This window comes from Cricetulus griseus, chromosome 6 (assembly GCF_003668045.3).
Source record: "Cricetulus griseus strain 17A/GY chromosome 6, alternate assembly CriGri-PICRH-1.0, whole genome shotgun sequence".
Taxonomy (NCBI): Eukaryota; Metazoa; Chordata; class Mammalia; order Rodentia; family Cricetidae; genus Cricetulus; species Cricetulus griseus.
In genome coordinates this window covers 112,198,666-112,210,999 of record NC_048599.1, presented here as the reverse complement: position 1 = coordinate 112,210,999, position 12,334 = coordinate 112,198,666, and the positions used below count along the sequence as shown (strand labels likewise).

General features: G+C 34.4%; 1 protein-coding gene across 1 annotated transcript in view; it reads left to right on the top strand.

The window, feature by feature from the left end:
* The window catches only part of Gca (grancalcin), a 29,284-nt gene extending 26,705 nt beyond the window's left edge, over positions 1-2,579 (top strand). Inside the window, exons 6-8 of the mRNA XM_027420314.2 lie at positions 1,190-1,303; positions 1,617-1,675; positions 2,553-2,579. Coding sequence (XP_027276115.1) covers positions 1,190-1,303; positions 1,617-1,675; positions 2,553-2,579 — 200 coding nt within the window. The remainder of the gene's footprint in view (positions 1-1,189; positions 1,304-1,616; positions 1,676-2,552) is intronic.
* The last annotated feature ends 9,755 nt before the right edge of the window (positions 2,580-12,334 follow it).

Here is a 12,334-nt window from a genome sequence, read left to right as displayed (position 1 = left end):
TAGGCAGAGTTCTTTCTTCTGGCACTGATTTTTATCTTTGACTGGATTAGTGTCATTTTTTCTAAATCTACTGATCCATTAATATGTCTACCATAATGCATCATTCTCCTGAGTTATATGTAAAAGTCTCATTAAATAATTAGGATCATGCTTGGAGTGTAGCAAATAGTATCTCCTAATTAGTGTTTCTATTATTTTATATTCATTCTTTTTAAACATACCCATTTTCAGATAAAATATTTTCAAACAAAACCAATCAAGCAGTCATATGTCTAGAACTTAAAACTGACTCAAAGCACTTAACACTGGAAGTTCACTATCAGAAACAGGTAGACACACTAAGTAACATTAGTAACAATGGGGCTTGAAGAAAAACTAATAAAGTAGTAAATATGTGGGAAGGATAGAAAAACTTATAGAAGAAATAACATTTTTCTTGCTTCTACCACTTTTAAGCTGGTTGAGTTTCAGATATTCTTTAGAAAAAAATAGACATTAGATTAGAAGTACAGCATTTGAATGATAACAAAGATAAATAATGATCCTTCCTTTGATACTCTTTAAAAACTGTAATATTGAAATGTTAAAACCCCTACCAAATACCTCCAGGAGTAATTTCATATATATATATATATTTTTTTTTTCTTTTCTTTTTCCAAGACAAAGTTTCTCTGTGTAGCCCTGGCTATCTGGCTATCCTGGAACTCAATCTGTAGACCAGGCTGGCCTCAAACACAGAATGCCGGAAATCAACCTGCCTCTGCCTACTGAGTTCTGGGATTAAAGAAGTGTGCCACCATCTCCTGGCATAAAGATATATTTTCAATATCAGAGAAGATAATTGTTTTCTTTCTTTATAATTGATTTTGTTACAAAGCTAGAATTCTGTCAGCCATGTACCACTTGGTAGAATTATTGATGAATCTGGTATCTTACCATTTTTTATATTAACATAATGTATTTCTAAAATATACTTCTGAGGGCTTTGGCTCAGTGGTAGAGTCCTTGCCTCTTTCTCGTGTATAAGCACTTGTAGTCAGTCCTCAGTCCTGCCAAAAATAAATAGGATATATTTGGTGCAGAAAAAATTTTGAAAGTTAGTCTATTTCATGACTTCATTAATAGCGGTGTTTTGGTATCTTATGATATTTAACTTTGAAGGTTTTAATGTGTCAACCTTCTTTCTTAGGTTACAGGTTGAGTCCTCAGACATTAGCTGCTATTGTTAAACGCTACAGCAAGAATGGCAGAATTTTCTTTGATGACTATGTAGCCTGCTGTGTGAAGCTTCGTGCCCTGACAGGTATTCAGCTTTTAAGGTGGATTCAGTTTATGTGGCCATTTTTCTTGAATAGTGTCTTTGTTTCTTTCAGCAAATTATAAGTTTTTTTCACTTCTTTATTCACTATGATATCTAAATAGCCTTAAGGATTTAAAACATGACTATAAATAGAAATACACTGAAATCTCTGAGTTTTATAAGATTTTCATATTTAAGTTTCTTGGAATGTTAAGACAATTAAGATATGGTCAGTCCTAGTACCAAGAGGCATTCAGTATTGGGAATTGAAAGGTTTTAGACTATAAATCTAAAATATAGTTTTTTGTGTGTAAAGATTTCTTTAGGCGAAGAGATCACTTGCAACAAGGGATTGTGAACTTCATGTATGAGGATGTAAGTATTCTGAATACACTGTAACATTTGTACTTTGTCATTAAGTTATTGAAAAAAATTAAGTGATGGGACCAGCAAGGCAGCTTAGCATGTAGGCATTTTCATCAATCAGATAACCCGTGTGCCAGCCCCAGGACCCATGTGTTGGAAAGAGAAGACATTCTCCTGAAAGTTGTCTACATATGCATTATGACATGATTATGTATGCATGTGCATGCAACACACACACACACACACTAAATTAATTGATAAATATACAAATGCAATAAAAAGTTGAAAGACATTAACTGATCTAGAGCACAAACAATGAAAATAATATATTGGGTGGATACATTATTTTCTACATTTTTCACTAATGCAAATAAACGGTTGATGTTTGTATACTGTAAAATCATATGACAGGTGTTTGGTAGTTTATCTTTCCAATTTTTAATGGTAAACACTAACATTATTTTTATGAAGAGTTGTTAACTTGTGGTTATCTTTTCCTGAGAGAGAGAGAGAGACAGACAGAGAGAGAGAGAGAGAGAGAGAGAGAGAGAGAGAGAGAGAGAGAGAGATTATTTTCAATGGCAAAATACTAAGCTGCTACTTTTTCAATTCAAACACTTTCCATGAACCCAGTTCTGGTTGTTTCTAAGTTGAAGCTAGTGGTTTTCACATGTGCTTTGGTGCCTTAGAGGTTTTGTTTTGGATTCATTATATTTCTTAATGGATGATATGGGATAGACAGTACTTTACTGACATATACAAGTTTGAATTATGTCTTAAAACAGTTTCATTTTTTTTACAGTAAAAGTTCTCATGGAATGTAGTTAATTTCAAGCAAAGCAAACCCATTTGCTGTTGCCATGTGATAACACTCCTTATGTCTTAGTTTCTGCAGGGCACTATGACCATTTGAAAGTCTCGCTTTCCAAACGTGAAGAAGTACTGAAGAATCCTTCTGCTTCCCTGAAACAGACTGGACTACCTAAAATCAAAAGTTTGATGAACTTTTTTGCATCCCTCGCTGTTAAAGCTGCCCCCACCCCTTCTGTTATGTAACCTTAAAGCACAGTTCAATGCAATAACGTTTTTATTTGGGATATATTATTTTTGGAAAAGTTTTGTCAGTGCAGATGTACGCACACTGTCTTGAAATGTTGCTAATGATATCAGCATATCTGAGCCTTAGTTTCTTTTAACAATAATAGTGTAAAGGAATGTAGTCACATGACAGATTGTTCACGAAGCCAAATAATAGAAGTCTAGGTAAAACTTTTATGTTATCTAAAGGCTACAAGTGATGCTTCTGATTTTGTTTAGGCCTGTGGGTGTTTCTGGGAGTGAGTCAGTCAGAGGGGCCATCTATACTTGTTGCTGTCTTTGTTTTTTATTACACCATCAGGGAACATAACCTTATGTTCCTGGCCTATGAATAAGAAAACTGTGACTCCTGAATTTGGGTCTGTCAGCCTATGGTAGTAGGTATTGTCTTACCTTTCTTATTCCATTGTTTATTTTCTTCTATTTTTTTCTTTTAAAAGCAATCTCGGTTATTGTTTAGCTTTGTTTTGTGAGACGGGATCTCACTACAAAAACTCATGGTCCTCCTGCCTTGCTCCCCCCCCCCATTATATGCATAGATTCAAGGCCTGAACACCCATGCCCACCTAAAAGGTTTATAATGATGATACCTTTATCTTTCATTAGTGATGGCATAGATAACCTAAAGTGTCATTTTTCTCTAAGTTAGTCAGTTTTGGGGAATGATACATTTGAGTGAAGTGTTAGCATTCATTCATGCTTGTTCTTTAAACCTAAGTACTGCCCCTAAGTAAGGGCAACAGTTTATAAAGTTAAAAAATTCAAGTAATCAGCTACTGTTCAGAAATTCTATGTTAGATTAATAGTATGAACTAGTGTGTGTGTGTGTGTGTGTGTGTGTGTGTGTGTGTGTGTGTGAGAATTGTTTTGATTTATTTTTTACTTCATGGATTCTATTAGCAGCATTTCTGGTGAATTTTCTATAGAGATTTCAAGTAGTCACCACATTTTTCTAATTAAGTTCTCTGGTATAAGATGTCAGAGTTAATTTACTTTCTCACATGAAAAACACCCTGTCTTTATTAATGAAGATTTGATAGACCACTGAATTTTCATATATTTTAACTGAATATGTGTCTAATTGAAGAAAAATATGAATAGATAATAATTTTATTTTAACTGGTGACCAAATTAAATATTTTTAAAGAAAATGCCATGCCTCCCACCCCAGACCTCTTTTATAAATACAGAAAACTTAAAATCAACTTTTACTTGAAAAGACCCTGGAAAGAAATAATGTCTAATCATTTTGACATTGATCCCTCTATAGTTTGCTATCATATCCATTTGGTCAGTTTTATGAGAATTGGCTGATGAATAATCCACAAGCATTGCCCTCAGACTGTTTGTTTTGTGACCACATATTTAATAACCTGAAAGAACAGTAACTGAGCAATTGAATGTAAAGAGTCTGGAGCTGTTGTGGGAAAAAGATGCTATAAGTTATTGACTAATGAACACTCATGATGAATAAGTGCTTTTATTTATACAGTAAACATGTTTCCATGTCATTTTGAGATTTTTTTAATAAACATTCAAATAGCTTGCTGTAAAGTTTTGTATCATACAAAATTTGTTACATATATACTGTTATGAGATGCGTCAGTTCAAACAACAGTGCATTAATTCAGCTGTTATCTAAAAGATTGCCAAATGATTAAATGTCAGGTATTGCACTTCTAGTTCGAGTGGCAGTTTACACATTTTAAATTACATCAAGGGAAAATCAATACTATGGAATCTTGATTTGGTCCACTTTAAATGTATTTTAAGGACTGTGCTCATCAACCAATTTTAGGCATGCATTCAGAAAAAGAAAGTAACAAATATATATTCAAGTTATGTATTTATTTCCAGAAAAGGCATTTACCCTGGGAGAAAGTCGAATTTATCAAGGTAGTTTAAACTCTGTGCAATTAAAAAAATAACAAAATCAATTTGTGGTATTTCTTTAATTAAAATGTACAAATCAAGTCCACTTGTAACCTTATGATATTACTAATTGGACAAACAAAATAAATGCTATTTGTGAGAAATGTGCTTTTTTAAATGTCCTCTTATTTTTGACAAACTAAAGTGAATATGTTTTGTCTTGTCTCGTTAACAGCTTTCTGTAAATTTGATAAGGGTATGTTTTTAAAAACCTGTAAATTAAACCCATTGCTCAGAATCCCAGACTGCTTTTTTGCTGAAGACTGTAAAATACTACCATGGCTCTTTTATTACATTGGTACTTGCTTGAAAAGATCCATTTGTTTGTTTTAATGTAATAATCTATGTAGTGAGTTAAGCTTCCTCAAATAAATGCCTAAGGCTAAGGTGTCATCTAAAATATGTCTGCAGAGTATATACATACTACTGGAGGATACAAATGCAAATGTTTAGAACATCTGTAAGGTGGTGAATGAAGACAGTATTTTAAATGAATACCGTCCTCATCATTTCCCACTTACAACAAGATCAAGACATCTCTCCATATATTAAAATCTGGTTTCCTTGTTGCTTAGAACACCTAGAAGAAAACTTTCCAGCAAAACATTTGGAGAACTCAGGGAACCCTTTTGACTCAAGACCTGCCTATCATGTGAACTCTAGGAAACCTGTGCTTTGAATCCCTCTTGTTGTATTTCCTTCTACTAATTTTTAAACATTTTTCCCTGTCTTACAAAGAGTGTATGTTATTATCATTCCTTTTATCCAAGTAGCTTCATAAAATGTAGTGCATTATATTAAAACCCAGGTTTGCTTCTGTCAGTTTGAACATATAGTAAGTAGATGTACAGAGTGCTTCTACCTCACTACCATGCACCACAATTAGAAAATGCACAGGGTTTTTGCCCATGTGCTGGTCTTATTGTCAGGTGTGCCCTTTCATTAACATCAAGAAGTTATAGAGCATCATTTAATAGCTATATGGAGAGATGTGTGAACTAGGAATGATGGATTTCCAATTCTGATGTATTGGGGGTTGGAGTTTAACCTTTTCTCTAAGCATAAACATCTAAATATATAGATACATGCATATAACCATTTTGCTTTAGTTGTCTGTATTGCTTATTTAGTTGTCTTATTTTTCTATGATTACTGAAATTGCAAAAGATAACCTGAACAGTGAGGATGTTACTGTTCTAGAAATATACTAATTAAAGACTCATGTTATTTTGTAAATAATAGGCCATTTAGAATTGATTTTAGGATTTACTGGGCTTTTAATGCATATTTAATTTGTCACAGTTGTGTATGCAGAACCCTCAAATATGTCTTAGGATAAGAGATAATTATGCTATGGAACGTTTCCAGGTATTTTGTTGTCTATACTTTGTCTCTGATTTCACAATCAGTTTCACTTACAGAGGGCAATGTAATATTTCCTGCTATCTGTAATAAGTTTGGTTTTACATTTATCATACGGGAACATATGCTCTTGGCTTCTTAAATCTTAAAAACGAAGCATGAAGAATCTATGTTACTACACAGTCAATGCTACCCTTAGCGCATGCTGTGTCTTTGAAGATAGTGTGAATTTTCTCAAGTGGCACGAAAGCAGCTAGGGGAGAAATTAAGCCTGTAGGAAACTTAAGCAAGAGGAAATAATAGCTGCCTACTTCCCTTCTTGAAGGAAAAGACGAGCCAAGCTTTCATTATGAATGAGCCATTTTGAATGTGCATCAAAGGCCATTTATCCTTCAGAAAATTCTAGCTAACAGTAGACATTTCAGTCATTTACTGCCGTGGTTCTGATGGGGCAATAAGTAAAATGTTGTGAGTTCTTTAATTTAATTTCAGATAATGCGTTCACCGCTCAGCCCAGCTTGCTAGTGGTCTACTAGGAGGTGAAACTCTAGCACTGTTACAATGATGTGAATGTCGAATTGTTCAGCACCACCATGCCTATATCTAGTACTGTACCTAACAAAATTTTGGAATTTGTTGGCTTCACTATTAAAAGTATACTAGCTAGCTAATAAGATTTACTTTCTTTTCCCCCAAAATAAATTCTTTTACAAAGTCTTGAATTTTTCATGTATAAATAGATCAGAAATTATATGTTTCATCCTTAAATTAGGTATATATATATATATATATATATATATATATTATATTTTCAATACAACTTGTATGCTTCTTTCAGCTACCAAAATTTTGCAACCATTTTTACATGAAATTTACATTTTTCTTATGTACAGTTATTTGTAGAAGGTTATTGCAAAACTAGCTGTGCAAATAGATTACACTGTCAACACCACATACCAATCTTTGAGGAAAATATTGGCTAAAAAATAAATATTTCTCCACAGAGTATTTCAAAAGCATCATGATTCCATGCTACATTATGTGCATAAAGACTATGAAGTAGATGTGTTTTGGTTGATTGTTTCATTTAGTGTAAAGCATTCCAGAGTTCTATGTAACAGGATGTGAGTGAGTGCACTTATATCAGATGACTGACATTTTCAAGTGATCACACACACTCTTTTCTGAAATACAGTATTCATTTACTGGCAAGCCTCCTGGGATAATATAGTTTCTCCTCAGAATTATAAAACGAAAACTCAGCTCTAAAGAGGTTATGTGCCTGTGTTTAAAATCAGTAGGCACCTAGGTGGAAAGTAGGGATTTCTTGATTTTTTTTTTATTGTGTTTTTGTACCACCTGGGAGAAGGGTGCCATGCCGTTTCGTCGCTGTTGTAACTGTGTGAGCGTATGAGGACAATGGAGGAAGAGCTAATCACAACTTTACTGGTCCTTCAATTTTCCTTCTAATTAGGGATCATGAATGTGGTGTGGACTTTTCTTATGCACTCACACACAATATAAATCCTAATGAAAACTGGTACAGTTAAAATGCTCACACTTGTGGTTATTCACAATTGTGAGTTTTTAAATTGCATCATAATGGACCAGAGGGAGTCTAAAAAATGTGAGTTAAACATATAAAGCTTCCAAATCGTAGGTGTACCAAATTGTTTCACATTTTTCAAAACATGTTAACTAATGGGAGTCACATATGACATGGATACAGTTTAGGAATTAATCTAAGTTTTGACGTTAATTTTAAAAGAATAACTATGTTAACATTTCCATATCTCTTAATAAAAAATGTTTTATTGGCAACACTTGCAACAGTTTTGCTGTGTATGTTTAAAAGTGTGATCATGGCTGGTAAAGTGATGGACCAGGTCCAGAGATATATGCTTTTGAATAAATTTCATATCTATGAAATTTTTATTCTCATTTATAGTTAATACATGGTAGTTTCAAATAACTTCCACTTAGTCATATCTCAATTTTCATGTACTAGTCAACAAATAATCATTGTGATAATTTCTTTTCACGCTGTTAAATGTGAGTCTGCTCTGAATTTTGTTTTTCTGTACTGGACATTAAAACAAAGTGAATTTTACTACAAAAGAGACTACAGTGATATTCTAAGCATGGGTGGGCCTTGCTTAGTCATGATACCTAAATACTTTACAAAGCATTGAAAGTATATCTTTTCTGTTTTTAAAAGGCTAATACCACTTTAGGAAGCAACACAAGCAAACGGCTCTAAATGAGAACCTTTGGAGAATCAGGACGAGAAGGCAAGTTACCTCAAATGGAGAAAGCATCTGTGTTGTGGGATGTGCTGTTCTACAGGTGTTGGCCAAATATCTGGGAGCTAATGCAGAAGAGGTGGTCTCAACATGGGCAGGGGCATGAAAACCACTTTGTAGGCTTCTGTTACATACCAGGTGTCAGTGTGGAGTGTTGGGTGGAGGAAAGAATGGTGGAACACAAGTTTTCACATGGCGATCAGTATCCTTGTGCCACTACCTGACTGAATACCACTTTGTGCTGATGAGCAAACCACAGGATGAATTTGCATCTTTACATGGTGCATGGTTTCCACACACTTTCACATGTACATTTCAGAGAGCTATTTTAAAAATCACTTGTATCTACATGGTTCTGGATACTGAGGTTCACTTTGGGTTTTTCCTCAACCATAAATGGATCTGATTTCACTTTAACCACACAGAGCCTTTTTGCCATTTCCAGCATTCCACAAGAGAACTCAGGTGTCTAAGATCTATAGAACACACTTGTGTAATGAGAGAAAGGGTACCTGAAAAGTGTTATTACCCCTGGGAAGTTCTAGTTTTTGTAAAAACAGCAATTGTGTTTACTTTCAAAATTGAAATGTATTTTGTAAATAGTTTCAGATACCCATCTGGGAATGCTATCATGTCCAAGGAGACACTGCACAGTGCACTAGCCTTTATGGAACAGACTCTAGGAACTTTGGGTAGGACAGTTCACCTTGCAGAATTTAACATTAATTCAGAGAAATTGCTTTTTTTTTTTAAACAGTGGGAGTGATGTTCTCACTGCCACTAGTCAGTATTTTCTTTTAAATTTGGTATTTACTTTAAAGCTGTAGAGCTAACAGCACAAAAATGAAGAGAAGATTGTAGCTACAATTACATTTTTCAGAATGAAAATCTTGTCATGGGAACAGTGATTCAGTTACTTAGCACTTGTTCAAAAGAAAAGTGTCTTTCTTCTTATGATTTTCATGTCATGTTCTTGGCCGGGGATAGGAAGGGGGGTTGATTTTAGGATTATTTTTTTAAGACTTACTTTGTGCTAGGCACTTTCCTTTATTTTGTTTTGATTCTCCTCAAACTTTAGTGAGGCAAGGACTATAATGTCATTTTTAAAGATTCAAGAGAAAACTCACAGAGGGTAATTTACTCAGGGTCACACATCATGTGAATGAAAGACTTAACTATTAGGATGAAATTGGCCTGCCTACAGAGCATACCTTGTGGACCTTGGTGCGTTAGTGTGCATACAGACCACTAAATGGTCAGTGCTGGGTCCCAGCCTTCACGTTTCTGATTTAGTAGATCTGGGGTGAGACCCAGAACCATTCCCTTCTGAGTTCTTAGGTGATGTGAGCACTGAAACCTTCAGGACAACAGCCTGAGGTCCCTCCACAGCAACCTGGCTTCCAAGTGCCTCTTTGAATGTACAGTATTGACATGTCTATGTTACTACAAAACTGTGATTAAAATAAAATATCAATTCAGTGTTTTGATCTAAATGTTTTTGACATTGAATAACAAGCCCATTAACACATTGAGAACATGTCTTGTTTTGTTTTTTGGTTTTGTTTTATCCATGAATAAACAATATAAAGTCCCTTATATTAAATTAATTGACTGAATTGCTTTTATCCTGACTATAAAACATAATGTTATTTATTAATAGTTACTCTTTTATGTATATTGAATAGGTGATACATTTTATTCTTATCTATAATGAGTTGGGACATGAAGATGACATTTGGATATAAATGTTTTTCTCCTAGGTATTTTGGAGCCATTGCTTGGATTCTAATATGCACATAGTAAACCTGATTCTCAATTTCACTATACCTGCCTAGAAGAATAGAAAACTTGATTCTGATGGCCAGTCCTTTATAATGAACTTGAAATTTACATTGTCTCAAATTGGCCCCCTGCTTTCCCCTGTTTGTTGAATTAGTGACTATTATATTTAAAAGATCACTTCTGTATTTTTTATTTCTGATGTTCTCATCAGATAATTAAAGTATGGGACTCCCCTCTGGGATAAAATGATGAGTCTTAGAGGCAATTCTCTGTCCAACAATTAATAGCAGCAGGAGAACATCTCAGCCAAATGAACTTTAAGACAGCATTTTTTTAAGGACATGGGGCCAGATGATAATTTAAGGTTAAAGGCAAAAGGTGTTATATCAGTGTTTCTAATTTCCTCCTAGGAAAGCAGTTGCTGTACTGCTTTTTGTCTGGTGCAACATTAGACCTGGCTTTCAGCAGACCCTAAGTTGGAGGTGGCAGATTGCTTTTGCTATAGGTGATAGGTAGGGTAATGCTATTTTAAAGTTATTTTTAGGCTGAGACAGGGGATGCATATTGTATGCCAAGATGATTGCTTTTATTACCCATAAGTCAGTTAAACTGTCTGTTCATCTGACATTTATGACTATGTGTATGTTTATGTTGTTTGGGACCTTTTAACACTAATATTCTGTAGGAAAACAGGTCCCTTTATATTCCTACACCCTCCAAGACTTACGATTTAAACAGCAAACAATTATTGCACATGGAGGAATTAAGAAGGGAAGGGGTTTGGATTGTGCTAGAATTTAAACCAGTTGGATGCTTGTATACCACCCCCTATCTTCCCTTTCCTGCTAGCCCAGTTTTTATGAAGAAGTATAAAGGGAAGCTTCAAATAGGCCGAATTGCATGCGTGGCATACCTAATCTGAAGCATTTGCTAATCAAATCATACAATTCGATCTTAGTTCCTCGCCTGCCAGACCCCTCTCCCCTTAAAAATGAGCACTCTCTAGTGAATTTATTCTGAATGCTCATGGAGCTCAGGCAGAACAGTCCTTAGGAAAATTGTTGCAGCTGCAAAAATGTGCCTGATATGGAAATAAGATCCCCAAATCCACATCTCAATTGTTTGCCACTTAACATGACTCTTTCCTATGTGCGACACCTCTTTTGAATGTTTGTGAATGAGGGAATGAAAGTCTACATTTGTATCTGTGCCATATCAAATGATTTGGGGAGCCCGTTCTAATTATTATACTTTTGTTGATTTGACTGGTCTTCTGCCGTTAAGTACGAAATCAGTTATGATTACTTTTTAAAAAATTAACTGAGAATAAGAACATGACCTATGCACAGATTACCTCCCATGAAGATTAAACTGGCAAGTTCTGTGACTGTTTAAAAGCATGTCGGGAACAATTTAAGATCACTCTAACACGTTTTAAATGGAGTAATAGTGTTATACACAGTTAATACATTGCTTGCACTTGAATCAGGCTAATAATAGTGTCAAAGATGAAGGAAAACTTAACCACATAAAAATGTACAAATAAACTACTATTTAAAGCTCTGTAGTAGCGTAAGAATTAGAAGAAAAACTAAGAAGCTGTCAATGAATTTCTAGGTGTTTGTTCCTGAGAAAGGAACCCAAAGGTTTAATCTCTGATGATTTCAAAAATATAATTGAATTGAAAATAAAATTTAACTGGCATTTGGCCCATTCAGAATTGTAAATTGTATTTTTTCCTGTGTTGATTTTATGATCCAAGTGCTATCTCCTTCACCAAAACGGTACCTAGCATTCAAATATTCAAATATATATATATATATCCTGTGATGGGATCAGTATATAATCAGCCCAAATCATACATAATGGATTTTCACTTAATTTTCCATTAACCATTAACAAGATTTTTCTGGGTGGTTCAGGGAACATCGTTTGCAACAGCTGGTATAATAAAGCAAGGAAACAACCCATTCCTAATGAAAGACAGTTCTGTTGACAAATAATCTGAAATTGCATATTTAAAAATATATGGGTATCTACTATTTAATCAAATGCAAGATTGCTCTCACATATAAATCTGAAGAAATTGTAGCTGTCCACTTGTATAAGTGGCATGTTATGAGCCACCCCCACCACATAAAACAATCTTTAAGACTTAGAAAGATGTACTACTATAAATATTTGAGGAAGC